This window comes from Cetorhinus maximus, chromosome 2 (assembly GCF_964194155.1).
Source record: "Cetorhinus maximus chromosome 2, sCetMax3.hap1.1, whole genome shotgun sequence".
NCBI lineage: Eukaryota > Metazoa > Chordata > Chondrichthyes > Lamniformes > Cetorhinidae > Cetorhinus > Cetorhinus maximus.
In genome coordinates, this window is record NC_135880.1 from 182,419,541 (window position 1) to 182,439,410 (window position 19,870).

The window sequence follows — 19,870 nt, forward strand, 5'->3', positions numbered from 1 at the left end:
GATTAGGCTCACGTGGGAATTCAGAGCACAGAAGAAAGATGTAGTATATATAGGAATTATTCTAGGTTAATTAAGTGAGCAATTAAATTAAGTTAACTGAATAACATAAGTAACAATGGCAGGACAGGTGTTACGTTGCAGCTGTGGAATGTGGAGGCTTTTGGACTCTAAGGCAATTCACGACAAACACGTCTGCAGGAAGTGTAAGCAGCTTGAGGAATTCTGGATCAGGATATTGACCTGGAAGCCAAACTGCAGACACTGCACAGCAGAAGGGAAGGGGAGAAATATCTGGACGCTTTGTTCCAGAAGGTGGTCACGTCTTTTAGAATAGGGTCGGCTGTTTTGGTCAGCAGTGAGGAACAGGAGGATGCATGAGGCAGGTAATGAGACCAAGTAGACAGCAGTGGTGGGGCCTCACACTTTGCAATTGTCAAACAGGTTTGAGCTGTTCACAATCTGTGTGGATGAAAGTGAAGTCTGCAAGGTGGATGAGCTGGCTGGCCATGGCACTGTGGTACAAGAAGCCACTCAAGTGGGGGGAGCAAACAGGAATGTAGTGGTAGTAGGGGACAGTATAATGAGGGGGATTGACACAGTTCTCTACAGCAAAGAGCGAGAGTCCAGAAGGCTGTGTTGCACGCCTGATGCCAGAATTCGGGACATCTGCTCAGGGCTGGAGAGGAACTTGCAGTGGGAGAGGGAGGATCCAGTCATCATGGTCCTTGTAGGTACCAATGCCACAGGCAGGACAAGGAGAGAGGTTCTGCTTAGTCAGTATGAGAAGCTAGGAACCAAATTAAGAAGCAGAACCTCAAAGGTAATAATCTCTGGATTATTACCTGAGCCATGTGCAAATTGGCATAGGACAAATAAGATTAGAGAGATGAATGCGTGGCTCAAAGACTGGTGTGGGAGAAGTGGGTTCTGGTTTGTGGGGCATTGGCACCAGTACTGGGGAAGCTAGGGGCTGTGCTATTGGGATGGCCTACACCTGAATCATGCTGGGATGAGTGTTCTTGTGAATCACATAACTAGGGAAGTAGAGAGGGCTTTAAACTAAACAAGGGGGGTGACGGATGAAGCTTAATTAGATGTGGCAAATCAAGGAGTAGATTCAAGGCAGGAGGCCATAATAGTAATATGGGAAATGAGGTCCTAGAATAGCATGAAGGGAACAGAGAGATAAAACCTAATAATACACGGATAGTCAAGACTAGATGTTGCAAAGATAACAAAAAGATAAAACTAAAGGCTCTGTATCTGCATGCACACAGCATTCATAACAAAGCAAATGAATTGATAGCGCATATTGAAGTAAATAAATATGACCTGATAGCCATTATGGAGATGTGACTGCAGGATGACAAGGATTGGGTCCTGAATATTGAGTGGTATATGACATTTAAGAAGAATAGGAAGTTAGGTAAAGGTGGAGGGGTAGCACTGTTAATCAAGGATGGCATTGGTGCAATAGTTAGCGATGACCTTGGTTCAGGAGATCAGGATATAGAATCGGTTCAGGTGGACATGAGGAATAGTAAGGGAAAGAAGTCACTAGTGGGAGTGGTCTACAGGCCCCCTAACAGTAATCACAATGTAGGACAAAGTATGCAAGAAATAATATTGGGTGCTTGTGATAAAGGGATGGCAATAATCATGCGTGATTTTAATCTGCATATAAACTGGAAAAATCAGATTGGCAGTAACAGTCCGGATGAGTTCTTAGAATGTTTTCAGAGTTTTATTTTAGAGCAACATGTTCTGGAACCAGCCAGAGAGCAGGTTATATTAGACTTGGTATTGTGTAATGTGGCAGGATTAATTAATGCCCTCAGAGTAAAGGCACCACGAGGTAGCAGCAACCACAATGTGATTGAATTTTACATCCAGTTTGAAAGGGAGAAGGGCGGGTCTAAGACTAGTATTTTAAACTTAAATAAGGGTAACTATGTGGGCATGAAAGCTGAGCTAGCTGAAGTGAACTGGGAAACTAGGCTAAGGGATGGATCAATAGAGAAGCAGTAGCAGACATTTAAGGGGATATTTCAGAATACTCAGAATAAGTATATTCCTACTTTAAAGAAAAATTCTAAGGGGAGTTCCCATTATCCGTGGTAAACTAAAGAAGTTAAGGAAAGCATCAAACTGAAGGAAAAAGCATATAACTATGCAAAGATGAGTGGCAGGACAGATAATTGGTTAGAATATAAAGGATGGCAGAGAATGACTAAAAAGTTAATCAGGAGAAACCTATGAAAGAAATTAGAGTATGAGAGGAGAGGAACTTAGCTGGAAATGTAAAAATGGATAGCAAGAGTTTCTACAGACATTTAAAAAGGAAAAGAGTAAGTAAAGTGAGTGTTGGTCCTCTAGAGACTGAGAATGGGGAGTTAATAGTGGATCATATGGAAATGGCATTTGAAATGAACAAATATTTTGCTTCTGTCTTCACCATAGAGGATATAAAAACATTCCAGTAATAGCTGTAAATTAGGAGGTAGAAGGGAACTTGGTGAAATTACAATCACTAGGGAAGCGGTACTGAGCAAACTGATGGAGCTTCAGGCTGACAAGTGTCCGGATCCTGTTGGGCTTCATCCCAGGGTGTTAAAAGAAGTGGCTAATGAGGTAGTTGATGCGCTGGTGTTAATTTTCCAAAATTTGCTAGATTTTGGGAAAGTTCCATCAGACTGAAAAGTAGCAAATATAACCCCTCTATTCAAGAAAGCAGGGAGACAGAAAACCGGAAACTGTAGGCCAGTTAGATTGACGACTGTTGTGGGGAAGGTGTTAGAATCGAACATTAAAGAGGTTACAGCTTGGCACTTAGAGAAACTCAAGGTAATCATGTTTAACTAATTTATTGGAGTTCTTTGAAGGAGTAACATACGCTGTGGATAAAGGGGAGCCTGTAAGCATGCTGTACTTGGATTTCCAGAAGGCATTTGATAAAGTGCCACATTAGAGGCTTATGGTGTAGGGGGTAACATATTAGCCTGGATAGAAGATTGGCTGGCTGGCAAAAAACAGAGTATGCATAAATGAGTAACAAAAACAAAACATGCTGGAAAAATTCAGCAGGCCTGACAGCATCTGTGGAGAGAAAGACAGAGTTAATGTTTCAAGTCCATATGACTACTTCAGAGCTCTGTTTCAGATTTCCAGCTTCCGCAGTATTTTGTCTTTATCTTATGCATAATTAAGTCTTTGTCTAATTATCAGGATGTGACAAGTGACATCCCACAGGGGCCTGTGCTGGTGCCCTAACTTTTTACCATTTATATCAATGACTTAGATGAGGGGAGTGAAGGCATGGAGCTAATTTTGCAGATGACACAAAGTTGGTTAGGAAGGTATGTTGTGAAGAGGATATAAGGAGGTTGAAGACAGATATGGATGGGCAGAGAGAGTGGGCAAAAATCTGGCAGATGGAGTATAATGTAGCAAAATGTGAAGTTGTTCACTTTTGCAGGAAGAACACCAAAGCAGAGTACGGCTGCAGAATCCCAAGGTGCAGAGAGATCTAGGTATTCTAGTGCGAGAGTCACTAAAAGGTAGTGTACAGGTACAGCAAGTAATTAAGAAGGCTAATGGAATGCTATCCTTTATTACGAAAGTAGAAGTAAGCATGTTTTGCGTTAGTTATACGGGGCAGTGGTGAGACCACATCTTGAATATTGTTTGCAGTTTTGGTCTCCTTATTTAAGGAAGGATGTAAATGCATAGGAGGCAGTTCAGAGGAGGTTTACTAGATTGATACTTGGACACTTGGAGTGAGTGGGTTGCCTTATGAGGAAAGGTTGGACAGACTGGGCTGGTTTCCACTGGAGTTTAGAAGACTGAAGGATGACTTGGTTGAAGTATATAAGATCCTGAACGGTATTGACAAGGTGGACGTGAAAAGGATATTTCCTTTGGTGGGTGAGTCCAGAACTAGGGGGCCCTGTTTTAAAATTAGAGGCTCCCCTTTTAGGACAGAAATGACGAGAATTTTTTCTCTCGGAGTGTTGTGTGACTTCAGAGCTCTCTGCCTCATATGGCGGTGGAGGCAGGGTCATTGACTATTTTTAAGGCTGAGGTAGATTGATTCCCTTGCCTAACACTAATCTAAAGCTATTGGGGGTGGATGGGAATGTGGAATTCGAAACATCAACAGATTAGCCCTGATCGTATTAAATGGCGGAGCAGGCTCGAGGGGCCAAATGGCCTACTTCTGCTCCTATTTCATGTGTTTGTGTGATAAATAGATAAATTAGAGGTGGAGAAATTAAGATTGGAGCAGCTTTAATTAGAACTAGAATTTGAGGAAAGGGAAAAAGAGTGAGAGAATTAAAGGAAAGGGAGTTTAAATTAAAACAGCTTGAGCTGAGGAGGAAGGATCCCACTGTGCCCATTGAAGACACCCCTGGTGAGGGAGCCACCCCTCGCTCAGGCTTAAAGGTTGAAGTATTCAAATTTTACCCATTTAATCCCTGAGTTTAATGAAGAAGAGGTGGACGCCGCCTTCATCTCTTTCGAAAGGTTAGCACATCAGTTAAAATGGCCAGCCCAACACTGGTCGCTGCAATTGCAGAGTAAGCTGACAGGAAAGCTTACAAGGTTTATTCCTCCTTGTCTGAAGAAAGAGCAACAAACCAGGAGGCAGCAAAGAGGGCTATTTTAAATGTGTGCCAGTTAGTACTGGAGGCGTAACGTCAAAAAATTCAGTGCCCTCAAGAAACAACCAACCAGAAGTACCTGTAATTTGAACGGCTTAAGCAGCTTGCTTTTGACCAGTGGGTACAGGTGCTTAAAATTGATGCCACCTGTGTAAGCCTTTGTGAAATAATTCTTATTAAGGAGTTCAAAAACTTCATACCCTTTCTGACTGATAAGAATGCACAGAGAGGAACAGGGGACAAACAGGCAGCAACTCTGGCTGATGATTATGAGCTTGTCCACAAACTCTCATCCCAAAGGAAACCCCTCCCTAGTTGCCCCCAACCAACTGAGAAGGATAGAAGGCGGGAGAGTGATAGGAAACCGAGCACCCACGGGATAGAAGGGGCAGCTGGAAACACAGGGGACCCTCTTCAGACCAGAAAGGATGGTGCTGAGAAGAGAAGTAAGGCCAAGAAGACTGTGTTTTAATTGCCACAAGGTGGGACACCTCCATGTTGATTACTGGAGCGTAAGGGAAAAACCTGTGGGATTTGTTGGAGCACACACAACGCCACTCAGAAAATTGGAGTCAGACAGCATAGCAGACCAGGCTTTGGCTCTGCCTGCAGCAGCGGATCCCTGTAGACACACAACTGAGAGTGCTGATGAGATACAAGGATTATATATCAGAAGGAAGAGTGGCCACATTTCCCCAGAGTAACGTGAGCGAGCCTACAGTGATACTGAGGGATACAGGGGCCAGAAAAACTCTACTGCTGGAAAGGAATCAACTTCCCACCAAAGAGTGCAGTAAGTGCAGGGTGTTGGTAAAGAGTATTGAAGGAGGGTACATGCCCATCCCTTTAAACTAGTTGCAACTGGAGTGCAACCTAGTGTCAGGACTGGTGAACATGGGAGCCGTCCCCAGTTTTCCTGCGAGCAGGGTCTCCCTGCTCCTCAGTAGTGACCCGGTGGAGTCAAAAATGATAGCATCCCCAATAGCCTCAAAGAAGCCAACCAAGGTTAGGGATACAGAACAGCTGCAGGAGAAAGTGCCTGCAATTTCCTCTGACTGTGGTAACCCGGTCTCTAGCCAGACAAACTCTGTCAGAGGAGGCTGACATGGCACTACACCCTACTGTCTGGTTATCTGAGACCATTTTTGGGAGTCTAGAAGACCCTAAGAAGGTAATAAGTAGACCTTCCTTGGTTGTGGCTCAGAAAGCTGATCTGTTGTTTTAAAAAAAAGTTAGCTCAAGCTGCCCAAACCAAAGCTGAGGCAGACACAATCCCTGAATGCTACTATGTTAAAAATGAGGTGTTGATGAGGAAGTGGAGACCCCCCCCCCACCCCAACATCTGCAACAAGGGGTGGACAGTGATCTGCCAGGTAGCAGTGCTGCTGAGGTACTGATGTCGGTATTAACAAAACCCAAGTCCACATCAGCCAGCATTTTTACTGGCCACACCTCCACGAGGATGTACTAAGGTTTTGCAGAACCTGCCACACCCACCAGATTATGGGAAACCCCAGCCTGCAATAAAACCTGCACTTATGATTCCTGTGCCGGCTTTCGGAGAACCAATTAGCAAGGTGCTAGTGGACTGTGTGGAGCCCCTGTCCAAAACAAAAAGGTGCCACCAGTATACCCTTACCATCATTGACGTGGCTGCCTGCTTCCCAGAGGCCCTTCCCCTGAGAACCATATATGCCAAAATACTGGTGACGAAATTAACACAATTCTTTACCCAGTGTTAACTGCCCACAGAGATCCAGTCGGATCAGGGCTCAAATTTAATGTCTTGAATATTCCAGGAAGTCCTAGGTAACCTGGGCGTGACCCAACTTAAGTCCTCAGTGTATCACCCAGAGTCACAAGGGGTGCTAGAACAGTGCCACCAGACCCTAAAAACGAAGATCAGGGCACACTACCACGAGTACTGCCATTGACTGGGATAAAGGACTAGGTTTTCTTCTGTTTGCTACCAGAGACTCACCCAATGAGCCGACCGGGTTTACTCCATTTGAATTGGTTCACGGACACCAAGTGAGAGGTCCTTATCTCTCAAGGAGCGATTTTTAGTACAGAAGGAGGAAGTCTCCATGTTAGACTACGAAACTGTGTTCCATGAGTGACTCATGGTAACCTGTGATGTGGCTCAAGATCACTTAAAAATTCTCCCAAGCAGCTGTGATAAAACAGGCAAACGTGTCAGGGCCTGAGCCTCTCAGCCAGGAGACTATGTGCTCGTGCTCCTACCAATGCTAGGTGAATCCCTAAAAGCCCAGTTCAGTTGCCCGTACAGAGTAGCAATGAAGCTTGGGGAAGTAAACTACCCAGACCGCAGAAAAAGCAAAGGCAACATGATAAAACAGTATCACAGCCGAGAAGGGGACAAGCAGGTAACGGTCAGTCCAAGAACAACAGACCTGGAGGACAAGAGGAACAGTGAGAACGAATTGGAGTGAGACATGGGCAAAATATTAATGTATTGTGGGGAAATAACACCCTACTGCCCAGGTAACAAACACAGAAATTCCAGTGAAATTGGACACCATATTCACCCACCTAAATGCAGAACAGTGAGGAAACATGACGAGGCTGCTCGCTGCATTTAAAAACACCTGGAGAGGAAGCCAGGCTGAACCACCCTAGCCCTACATGATGTAAATGTGGGAGAGTTTCCTCCCATAAGGCAACATCCCTACCATTTAGATTCGGAAAAGCTCGTCCAGGTTTGGGAGGAGTTTAACTACATGCTGGAATACCAACTAATAGAACCTAGCAGCAATAGCTAGAGCCTTCCAGTTGTGCTCGTGCCCAAGCCAGATGGTTCCACAGGGCTCTGCATTGACTACCGCAAGGTCAGTGCAATAACCAGAGCCAACTCCTACCCGATTTCCCCACCTGGAAGACTACATAGATAGGGTAAATAACACAGCCTACATTAGAAAGGTAGATTTACTCGAGGGATACTGGCAGGTTACATTGACCGTCCATGCAAAGGAAATCTCTGCCTTTGTGACTCTGGATGGGTTATACCAGTGTCGAGTCATGCCATTTGGACTCAGAAATACCCCAGCCACCTTTCAAAGGCTGATGGACCAAGTAGTCGCAGGTTTATCCAATTGTGTAATGTCCCCAGATGACCTAGTGTACAGGGACACCTGGGAACTCATTTAGAGAAACTGGAAGCCCTTTCCAGAAGTTACAACCAGCTGACCTAATGGTCATTCTTACAAATAGCAGGTTTGTTAAGGCTCACGTGACCTACCTAGGATACATGGTGGATGAATGACAAGTACTGCCCAAAGCTGCAAAGGTACAAGCAGTGGTACAGTTTCCTATTCCCACAACAAAAAAGGAAGTCATGAGATTTTTAGGGATGTGTGGGTTCTACTGCAAGTTCTTCCCAAACTTCCGCATTGTAGCTGCCCCGTTGACAGACCAACTACAGAAAGAAGCAGTAGTTTTGACCGAGAAACGCCAAACAGCTTTCAAGAGTTTGAAAGCCATTTTAATGAACCAGTGCTAGCAGCTCCAGACTTTAACCAAGTATCTAAAGTAGCCATTGATGCTAGTGACCTTTGGGTAGGGGCTATCCTCATCCATGAGGATGAATCAGGAATAGAAAGACAGGTGGGGTACTTCTCCAAAAAACAAAACAAACATCAGAAACATTATTCCACAGAGGAAAAGAAGTCCTAGGTTTATTATTGGCTCTCAAACACGTTGAGATATATGTCCGAGATGGATGCAAAGAGACCACATTCTATACCAACCACAACCCTTTAACCTTTGGAGAAATTCAAAACTCAGAATGCAAGGTTATTTCATTGGAGCTTGTTTCTCCAACCATATCACTTAAAAATCACCTAAATTGCAGGGAAATTGAATGTGATTGCAGACACCCTGCCCGGAATTGAGAGACCCAGTTAGAACTAATGGGATAATCCAGATTAAGGCTAAGAGAGTGAATGGAAGTGAATGTTTTTTTTTGTGTTTTTATAACCTGTAATGAAATGAGAGTGAATCTCATTTCATTTTTTTATGTCATGAGGCTCTGCGCCATTATTTTTTGCAAATATGATTTTTCAACTTGCAACTGACTGGAAATTTTGCAATTTGAGCTGAGACAGAGGAAACTGCTTAAAAATGCAAGGCCACATTCCAAGGTGAAGGCAAGAAACCAACAAATCACCCTCGGGGGGTGTGTTGAGAGAAGAGACATTTCCTATAATCCAGGTACCTATCGATACGCATAACTGTCCAAGGAAGACACATTAAAAATGCAAAGTACTGTGTTTTGAAACAATGGATGCTATAGACAGACACACCCAAAACCTCTTGGAGATAGATACACAATGAGTGAGGCAGTTCAAAGCAAGGCTGCCTAGCCTCTTGAGAGAGATTGCAAGTGACACAGGTGGTATCAAGAAAGCCTGCAGCTGAGGAAACAGGCTGAAAGCTGCTCTCTCTCCCTCTTTTGGAATAAGAGTGTTGCTCGTTTCAAGAAGTCAACCCTACCAGAAACCTACCAGCGAACCAAGATCTCATAGTAATTGCAACAACTTCTACATTTGACCACATCCAAGAAACTTAAAATCTACATCTCAAGGACAGTAGAAGGACACTTAACCATATGTTCTTTTACCTTTTTTGTCATTGGACTCTGACTCCCCTTATTTCTGATGCCATGTATGTGCGCCCAAATGACTGCATGAGGCCAAATGCTTGATGTCACGTTTTTATTATTTTCCTCGGGTTTAGTGGTTAATAAATTTGCTCGCTCTTTGACTCAAAAAAACCTTGTTTGGTTTGCTCCTTATTACAGCTCAAATAGTTAAACACATTCTGATTTGGAAAAGGGCATATCCTTGTGAAAAAGAAACTTAAACTTTTGTTGTGACCAACAGAGGAGGTTGAATAGAGGATAGCCAGTTCACTCCTCCTCACCTGGTAATAACAAATTCAAATTCCAACAGCCACCATGATGGGATTTGAACCCCTGTCCCCAGAGCATTAGTCTGGACCTCTGGATTACTAGCCCAGTGACATTACCCACTATGCCACTTGCCTTGGAAAATTGCTGGGTTAATTGTAGCAGGTTATTACCATTCTAGAAATTTGCTCTGCTTGCACTTTATATCAATTTTATAAACAGCTCCCTGTTTAACCGATTTGTCAATTTACCTTTTTATACCAGCTTCGGTTCTCAATTTTGGCAATGGGAAGGATAGATTTGGATAGCACACAGCATGCTTTTGGATTCATTTTTGCTGTATCTAATTGCACTTTTGCACTCCATTATTATTTGATTATCTAATCTTTTGTGTTTTTTCTTCCTCCCCCACCCCCCGCCTCATCCCCCATTCTCCTCTTTATGCAGTCCATTGGGACCCATTTAGATCAACCAAACCCCTGCCATTCTCAAGTGATCTTACCGCACGAGAAGACGAGCAGCCAGGACTTTGCACCATTGCAGCCAGAAATGGACACCTCATACAGCTTTTTGAGAGAGACACCAGGGAACAGCAGACCACGTTCCCGCTCTTCATCCTACTCTCTCCGCGTCAGTTCATCCACTGGATCCTTGAGACCAGAACATAATGGCTTCCATAGTACATTTAGATTACAATTGTAAAGTCTATTTTTTTTTTGCTGTTGTCTGAATTAAGTAAACACCACCCCTTTTGAAATGAGGGCAGTTATAAGCAATCCTGTATTTAGTGTTATAACCTTCGATTGAAAATCTTTTTTGAGCTTGTGTGTATGGTTAAACAGATCATCTGTTACTTATCTATGTTTGATTTTCATTTTTTATTGAATAGCTATATTTTAAATGCAAAAGAGTGACACATTTTAAGTAATTTTGCATAGACTTAAAATCAATAAGCCATTTTAGTCTCTATCTATCAAAGATTTTTTATACACGTCTGTTTTAAAGTGGGATGCAGCACTTTAATAGGATTGCTAAAGCTATTTGAAATGTATACCAATGATTCCTGTCATTTCATGGCAGCCCTGCCATGGTTCACTGAGCCCCCTCTTCTCTCTTGTCAACTGAACTGAAGACAAGCATTTAGTTGCAAACTTTAAACAGGTTGTGCAGAGCAGAAATGATGTGACTGGTTCTTCTCTGCACAATAATGTCACTCCTGGTCAATGTGAGAAGGTCAGATTGCCTCTCACTGAGCTACATGATGATAGCATTGCTCAGTTGAACGTACTGAGTTAACTGTTGGATCTGCTCCCTGCAGGCCCTCAACCTCATCCTCTTATCAGTTATTGTCTGATAAGGAAAGGTGAAACAACTGTACTGAGAGAAATGGGGATGACATGTTTATGTACTGTGCAAGGTCAGTTCCTGAATGAGTGTCACTATTGCAACTAATCCATTTAATATGTTCTCAAAGACTTTTTGAAGTAATTGCTACTTCGGCCTTTGTGGCACAGAGAAGCTGGCTTAGTAGCTTGGAAACATTGCAGTTAAGATAATCACACTGACCCCTGAGTCATGAACCAGATGCCGAGTGGCACTGCAGAACTCTGATGCTGAATTTAGGCACTTTGATACCAGATGTGGAGTTTTATAACAGTGTAACTGGCTTCATCCTGCCTCATAACAAGCACATACAGATTGCCATTCCTTTTTATTAAAGTGATAGAGTAAACTTCCTAATTTCCACCCCATCCCCGTAGTTTAGCTGAAGGGAAATGTATTGGAACGTGAAGCTAGCGATGGGAGCAAACAGAAATGTGGGTAGATTAAATGAAGACGACAAAAATAAAAACAAGGATGTAATTTCATTTTGGAATCTCGTGGTTGATTAACCCCTACTCTACACCGTGCCCCCCCCCCCAAATGAGAAAGAAAGTGGCACCGTATCGGAACCGTAGCTGTTGCCCTGCATTTTCTGCTTTGTAGCGCACACAAGTAAAAGGCTCATGTCAGGCCAAGATGTCAGGGAGTTGACATGAAGCCCCTGTGACATTTCAGCTCGAAAGAGCAAGTGTCTTGAAACCAACTGGTCAAATATCAAATAATAGGTCAGGCAGGAAGGAACTGAGTGCTAACCACAAGGCGAGTTCTGGCAACATCTTTGACAAGTTTTTAGGTGCCTACAATTTATGAAGTGGTTTTCAGTTGGTCATCAGTATATAGTTCCAATGAGTTATTGCTAATGGTTAAAGTTTTTAACCCCTTAGATGCAAGCGTTATTTTCACTTGAGTTGGCAATGAGGAATTTGTAAAATTTTTAAAAACTTATTTACAAACCTTTAAGCAATTGAGGAATACATTGCTGTTTTTCAGTCGCTGGGAGGTACCATAAAATTTAAATCCATTTTTGTTTTCAGAAAGACCATTTTAATATAAATTTCTTCTCATTGTCTGGCACAATACAATATTCCTTATTAAGTTATTGAAACATTATGGAAAGGATTTCATGCAAAATGTTTCAATCTGCAACCAAAAACATTTAATCATCAAAATAGCAGCTGTACAGTAAGAATATTCAATAAGAAAATAGTTTTACATTTCTAACTGTCTTTCCAGATGCAAAATGAGTCTCCATTGTCACTTTATTGCCCTTTTCAATTCACAGAAGTGGCAGCAACAGGGTTTGGACATAATTTTCCACCAGGGCCGCATTCCGCGTGAACCATTTTGCAATAAAATCACAATAAAAACAAGCTTCTCAGTATTTGCAGCCACCTACAGCAATCTATGAATATTTTGATGACAGTCTCCATTTAGCTCAAGCTAGGGACATGTATGCTGCAACATGGGACTAAATGTAAATGCAAATTTTCATATATATATTTAAGATGAACTGTGATTTGTGAGAATTAGGATCACAAAAGTGTCATTAAGTGGTAGAAGTGAGTGGCGGACAGCTGGAGAATATTAAAACATCCTTTGCCACCTTCCTGCCAGCAAAAAGGGCCCCAACCTCTGGATTAACAAACAACAAACCGGTTGAAAGCTTCCTCCCTTGATTCTAATGGCACGGCTAAGAAAATGAGGAGCGTGCACTGAAACCTCTGGGCTTGTATGTACAGCCAGCCGTGACGTGCAAAGTGCTGGCATAAGTCGGGAAAGTCAGAGAAAGTAAACCTGAAATTGAACCGCAATTAGTGAACTAACAAATGTGCCAATTCAGAATTGCTTTAAGCTTGCATTTCAGTTCAACATCCGAATCTAGCAAGTGGAAAGTAGCAATATAATGTTATAATAAGTGGAATTTCCAGTATTCTAAACTAAATTAGTGTTCATTAAAGAGCTTTCCATTTAGAACCTATCTATTCACTGGATTTCTAATTATTGTGTTGAAAACTCAAAATTTCCCTTGAGGTGCTTTTGGTTTGGTTTCCAGGATTTGCATATAGCCTCACTTTTTATGCTAGTGATTGCTTTAGTTGGCTTTCTTTGTCTTTGTGGATTTGTAGTTGCATGTTTTGCTTGCTGTCACCAATAATGTTTAAAATGTGCTATATGCGTGTTTTATTTGTGTTAATGATTTATGTGGATAATAGCATACATCTTTTCAATGTTATATAGGTTTTATTGATTTTGAAGCTGTGATATCTTTACCATTTGTCTGGGTTCAGATCATAATTCTCCACCTTGGCATGTTACATTTTGGTGCTGATAATTATACAGGCTTAGAGTTTAGAATATTTCTGGGAGAACATTAGAAGACATCTTAGCCTCTTGGCAACCTTTCCCAAGGCTGAAAAGACAAGTGACTGAGGTGGTGAGCCAGCAGGAATGCAAAGGGAAACCCCTTAGGTTTAGGCATAAATCTGCATGCAAGTCAAAGCACAGCCCATCAGCCAACCTCCACTTGGATTGTTGAAGTTGAGATGATGTGGCATGAATCAGGGGACCTGTCCCTAAGCTTTTGAACTTTGGCAGGGTCATTAGAGGTTCTACTAGGTGTGTAATTTGGCACTTTGGCCAAGGTGTCCTTCCCTGCAGATTTATTGGGTCAACATGCATATTATAAAGTATGGAAAGTTTGAGTTCATTGTCAAGTGTTCAGATTTTTAACTGATACTGAAATCCTCTCTCCTGTTCTGACCGGTAAGTTCAGAAAGGACGACCCCTTGCAAGGTTGGTTGTCAATGTTGAACCATGACTGAAAGGTGGCATTCTATTCATTGCAAATAAAACCCTCGCTGAAATTAATGTATTAAATGTAGAACCAATGAAACTTAATACAAAAAATAACAGGTTAGCATGTTGATGCTACATTGATTGGAAAATGCTAATTTAAGGCTAAAAGAATTGGTTTAACATTGTTTTGCATCTGTAACGTGTTGTCGAGAGTAGGTTGAGCTAATTTAAATACTCAACACAATCTTTGTGTGTGTATATTTATTTATATTTATTATATATTTTATATATATACGCAGGCATACTAACAAATCTCCCATGGTATTGTTAGTGATGAGTTGGAAATATTTGCTGTGTCATGTACAGTACATTATTGAGGCCACTGATTTAAGGTGATTGAAAAGTTAAAGTTGTGGTTTTATTAGTGTTTTATTGGAGCATCCGTGTGTACAGATTGAAATCTACAATAATGTGCATTTTTGTGTGGAATTTAAATTACTGTCCTTGATTATTAAATGTTTGATTACTTTGATAGCTTCCATCTCTCTGCTTTTTTCTACTTTAATTTCCCAAATTCCTTCAATTTTGAGTTACACACAATCTTTCTGTCCTACCACTTATCTGCTTATTAAGCCCATCAGAACATTAACCTGAGGTTATGCTAATAAGCTGGTAGAAAATTGGTTTAAACATGACACTTCGATCTGCACTGCCATCTGTTTGAAATGTGCCATTAGTCATTCTGATGTAAGGAATGGCAAAAAGGAAAATCTAGACCTGAACCTTTAGTGATTACATCTGCCTTTACCTAGGAAGAAGATGCTGCAAAGTCATAGTGAATGAGGAGGCAGTTGAGACACTGGATGGACAAAAAATTGATGAAGAGGAGGGGTTATATGGGGACTCTGTACTTAAAGCTGATAAGTCTCCAGGATTGGATGAGATGCATCCAAGTCACTGAGGGTGGAAATTGTGGAGTTACTGGCTCTAATCATCCAATTCTTAGGTACTGGATAGTGCCAGAGGACTGGAGAATTGCAAGTGTTGCACTCTTGTCCAAAAAAGGGTGCAAGGATAAACCCAGCAACTAAAGGCCAGTCAGATTAACCTTGGTGATGGGGAAGCATTTAGAAATGATAATCCAGGACAAAATTAACAGTCGATTGGACAAATGTGGATTAATTAATTAAGGAAAGTCAGCATGGATTTGTTAAGGGAAAATCATATTTAATTAATTTGATTGAGTTTTTTGATGAAGTAGTAGAGAAGGTTCATAAGAGTAATGTGGTTAATGTGATGTATGTGGTCTTCCAAAAGGTGGTAAAATGTCAGATAACAGGCTAGTCAGCAAAGTTGAAGCCCATGAATAAAAGGGACAGTGGCAGCATGGATATGAAACTGGCTGAATAAGGGAAACAAATGTTAGGAACTAAGAGTTTTAAGTAAATTATGTGTGTATTTGTGTGTGTTAGGAATAAAGTATATCCTTAAGTTTAATTTGTATTTCTGTACTTGTGTGTTAAGGAAGGGAGAATTTGAGTTTTAGTTTCACTTTAAAAGATGCCTGCATTTTAATTAGATTTTACGACTCTTGAAGGGAAGGTAAAACAAACACAAGGTAGAAAAGCTGTGCTGTTGCCTAGCAACAGGAGGCCCACATAGAGGAACCAAAAGCAGTTTGAGTGCAGTTGGTCATTCTGCTATAAGGTGAAGGGAGCAGTTTAAGTCTATTCCTAAATGACATACTAGCAGACTGCTGAGGAAAATAAGTCTAAGAATCCTAGATGAGTTGCTCTAAAGTTAAAATAACAGAGTGAGTTCTGGATCTCAAGGGAGATACCAAGTTGTCAGCAGTCTAATAGGAGAGTGGGGGAGCAGGTTTCCCAAAAGAACTGAAAAGTCCCAAAGTCAAGGAGTGAGACAGAAAAGATGGGTCCCAAGAAGACCTTCTAGTCAAAGGAAGAACAGGAGTCTGGAAAAGGCCCTGTTCTATGGAAGTGACATTAAGGCGCAGAGCGGAAGGCTCCAAGCTTAATGGGAGAAAGCTGCAGGAATCAGACTTAAAGCAATATAGGCTTGCAAGAAGCCAGAAGATCCAAGGAGACCGCCAAGGTCTGTAGCTCTTCACTATGGGCAAGTGAAGCAGTGGTGTTCTGTTGGTGTAGCTGATGAGCATATGAGAGAAAATGCGTGTGAAAGATGGAGTTTAGTGAGGCAGGTTGGCTCACAGTGTGACAATCGTCTGGGGGGTGTTGATGAGGGATCCATAGCATCTGGTTGAGGTGGCATCTGTCACTTGGTTTCAGAGTGTGATGTGTCTGACCACAGGTCGCCTTTTGGTTTACATAGACTGTGTATTTACTGGGAATATTAGAGTGTAAGATAGAATTTGTAACTTGTGTTATCCTTACAAATTGTATATATCTGTAAAGGTATGGTTGTGGGTGAAGGAGTATTGTAATATAGTTCATCTTTTCTTGTTTAATAAATGTTTTATTATTTTGTTAAAAGTTCATCAGCTGCCTCCTGTGACTCTATTCAGTAGCCACTCTCCACATATCTAAACAAAAAACAAAAGTTAGAATCTATCAAGCGAGGTTCCACCCTGGGATCTGGCTTGTCCAGTAGTAACATCAGCTGGGATCATAACACAGTAGTGGTGAATGGTTGTTTTTGAGGACTGGAGGAAGGTATATAGTGGGATTCCCAGGGAGATCAGTACTAGGATACCTGTTCTCAATGATCTATATTAATGAGTGATGAGTTAGGGTTAATATTAATGGATGACTTGGGTGTGCAGGGCACAATTCAAAATTTGCAAATGGGATAAAACTTGGAAGTATTGTGAACTGTGAGAAAGGTACTAATAGACTTCTAGAGGACATGTGCCAGATGAAATTTAATGCAGAGAAGTGTAAAGTGATACATTTTGTTAGAACAAGGAAAGGCAATAGAAAAGACAATAGAAGGGTGCAATTCTAAATTGTAAAGGAATTGCAGGAATAGAGGGACATGGGGTATATATGCACAAATGATTGAAGATGCCAGGAGAGGTTGAGAAAGTGGTTAATAAGGCAGACAGGATCCTGGGCTTTATAAAAATAAGCTGGGGCTGTTCTCCTTGGAGAAGAGAAGGTTGAGAAGAGAGATGTCTGAAATCATGAGGGGTCTGAACAAAGTCAATAGGGAGAAACTACCCATTGGCAGAAGATTTGAGAACCAATTTAAGGTGATTGACAAAAGAAGCAACAGCGACACGAAGAAAACATTTTTTACATATTAAGTGGCTAAGGACAGGAATGCACTGCCAGACTGTGTGGTGGAAACAAAATCAGTTGTAGCTTTCAAAGGGAATCTGAAGAGAAAAACTTTGCAGGGCTACTGGGAAAAGGCAGGGGAATGGGACGAGCTGAGTGATCTTAGAGTGCGGCAAGGACATGACTGGCTAAATGGCCTCCTCCTGTGCAATGACCATTCCATGATTCTATGGGCAGTGGTGTTTAATGCAGACGACGGGGGTCTCACCTATTGGCTGGAGAGCTACTGAAAGTCCCAGGTCGCCTCCTTTTGGGAAGGCCTCCAAATTAAGTATCTGTGGACAGTGGCAGGCCTTCCCTGGAATAAGGACCCTGGACGGAGGTCCTGGCTCCCGAGAGCTCCTGGCCAGCAGATGTCCATTGCAGGCAGTGCCAGTGGGAGCAATGGTAACTGCCAGTAGTGCGCATGGGAGACGCTTAGGATCGCCAAGGGACCCCAGGACACAGGTGTGGGTCATGAGATAGGCATTGCTGAGGGAGGAGAGGGAACATTAAATTCTGCCCTATGTTTCTCTCCTGATGTTGTGCATCATCTTGTGTATTAACTGGATGAACAGTATCCACACAGATTGTGCCAGTATGATGAGATGCCAATATTCTTTCCTTCCCAATGGGACTGTATCTCATCCATCAAGTGCCTAGATTGGAAACTTACTGTGGGGAGAATTAATGGGCACAAAAATCTACTTCCTGATGCATGTTCACCTTAAAGCATATATAATTCTGAGGGGGCTTAACAGGGTCGATGCTGAGAGGATGTTTCCCCCTGTGGGGGAATCTAGAACTAGGAGGCACAGTTTCAAAATAAGGGGTCTCCCATTTAAGATGGAGATGGAGAGGAATTTCCCTTCTCTTAGAGGGTCGTCAATCTTTGGAATTCACTACCCAGAGAACAGTGGAGGCTGGGTCATTAAATATATTCAAGGCTGAGCTAGACAGATTTTTTAATCTACAAGGGAGTCTAGGGTTATAGGGGCAGGCAGGAAAGTGGAGTTAAAGTCACAATCAGATAAGCCAAGATCTTATTGAATGGTGGAGCTGGCTTGATGGGCTGAATGGCCTACGCCCGCTCCTGTTTCTAACGTTCTTACATTCTTAGTGGATTTCTAAACCAATATGTTAGGCTGTGAGCTATATATCATTTCAATTACCTGCACATTCAAAGTGGCAAACCACTAACTTGTTTGTAAAGCGATGGCATCATCATGCAAACTGCATTATCTAGCGCCTGTCGTGTGCTGCCAAAGTCTTAAAAATTATCCGCAGCTCCCTCTCCCCACTTATGTAAAAATCTTTGTGGACAATAATTCTTGGTTATTGTTCTCGTGAGTTCTTTTCTCTTTCTCCACATTTAGCATAATAAACTAATTAGCATTATTTATACCAAGCATTTTAATTTGGAACAACTGAACTAACAATAGCTGGTTAAGTGTCAGGCACAGTCACAAAAATGAAAAAACCTTGTTGAAAGTTTGAACCCTGAAATTTTGTTTCCAGCCATCTCTGTGTCTATGCATGTGGTCCCTGTGTTGCCAATAAAGATTCAGAGGTAGTACGTGACAGTGCTTGAACTGGAACAGGTCAGATATTTGTATCTATTGTAAAACGTTCGAATGTTCACAAAATGGAAAAAAAGCTTTCTTTGGATCTCGGAGAATTCTTTTAACATTAAGACAATTCACTTACTGTGCTTCTCTCTTCATGTAACATCAGTGAAGTCATTGCTTTCATACTTGCAGCTTTCACCCATCAGCAGATCAATACAAATTTTTATCCTACTTCCTCTTTCTCTGTCACTGAGGTAGCATAAAGGTCATGCCTCGTGTATAGTTCCACAGGATGGTGCCACTAATTTGGTCACAATAAATCACTAAGCCAGCATTATCAGCCCTCATTTATCTCAGCATCAGCAGTTTCTATACATTCCAATTTTTATCAATGTGCCAAATTACCCATTCTGGTATGGCACTTTACTGTCTTGTATTTCATTCAGAATGTACACTCAAGTCTCACTGAAACACAGACATGAGAATGTAATTTAGGGAGAGAGGGAAAAAGCCTTGGTTTCATGAAATGTGTTTGTGGTTTAGCAGATTGTAGTTAAATTATTGAGAGCTTAGATTATGATACCAACATCTTATTGTACATCCATATTGATTTAAAAGAGTGCACATTAATAAAGCAGACCTTTTAAATTGTTTTAGTGATTTGAATTGGAAAGGTATATTTTGTGTTGGTGCAGAATAGAAAAATAATTGTTATGTGGTTTCTGAAACTATCTCTTGACTCTAGTGAGGAGATTGTCAAAAAAACTGAACTGTGGCTTTGAAAAATACATAAAATGTAAAAATAAAAAAGAACCTTGAGCTGCTGATTAATTAAAAAATACAAGCCAAAATATATTAGTCATTTTCAAAGCTTCATTGTATAACCAGAAATGTTTAAATGAGAAAGGAATTTGTACATAGAAACAGTCAATCTATAAATGTCACATCAAGTAAATGGCAAAGAAAAAATATTTTTAATGGTGAAATAGAGAAAGTATGAAGTGCCATTTAGTCTTGGATCAGTGAAGTCTCACTTCGCAACATGTGAATGGTTCTTTGATAGAACACACATGGTGACATGTGGAAAATTATCCTGGTATCTTATATTAGTCTAGTTTCAAAATTGAATTACATGTTATTTTGTGTTACTGCTGACCTGCCCTGTCATGTTTCATCCATTTTATCAAGCTGTTCAGTATCATCTGCGACAGCCTGCCAGCAAAGCAGTGGGGGCCTTCA

General features: G+C 41.5%; 1 protein-coding gene across 4 annotated transcripts in view; it reads left to right on the forward strand.

Annotated features, from left to right (window-relative positions):
* The window catches only part of ccdc171 (coiled-coil domain containing 171), a 226,036-nt gene extending 212,111 nt beyond the window's left edge, over positions 1 to 13,925 (forward strand). For 3 of the 4 annotated variants that reach the window (XM_078530317.1, XM_078530309.1, XM_078530328.1), the window contains one exon: positions 10,036 to 13,925. In XM_078530317.1, coding sequence (XP_078386443.1) covers positions 10,036 to 10,290 — 255 coding nt within the window. In that variant the 3' untranslated portion in view covers positions 10,291 to 13,925. The remainder of the gene's footprint in view (positions 1 to 10,035) is intronic. The other variant, XR_013573484.1, reaches the window with a different exon arrangement.
* The last annotated feature ends 5,945 nt before the right edge of the window (positions 13,926 to 19,870 follow it).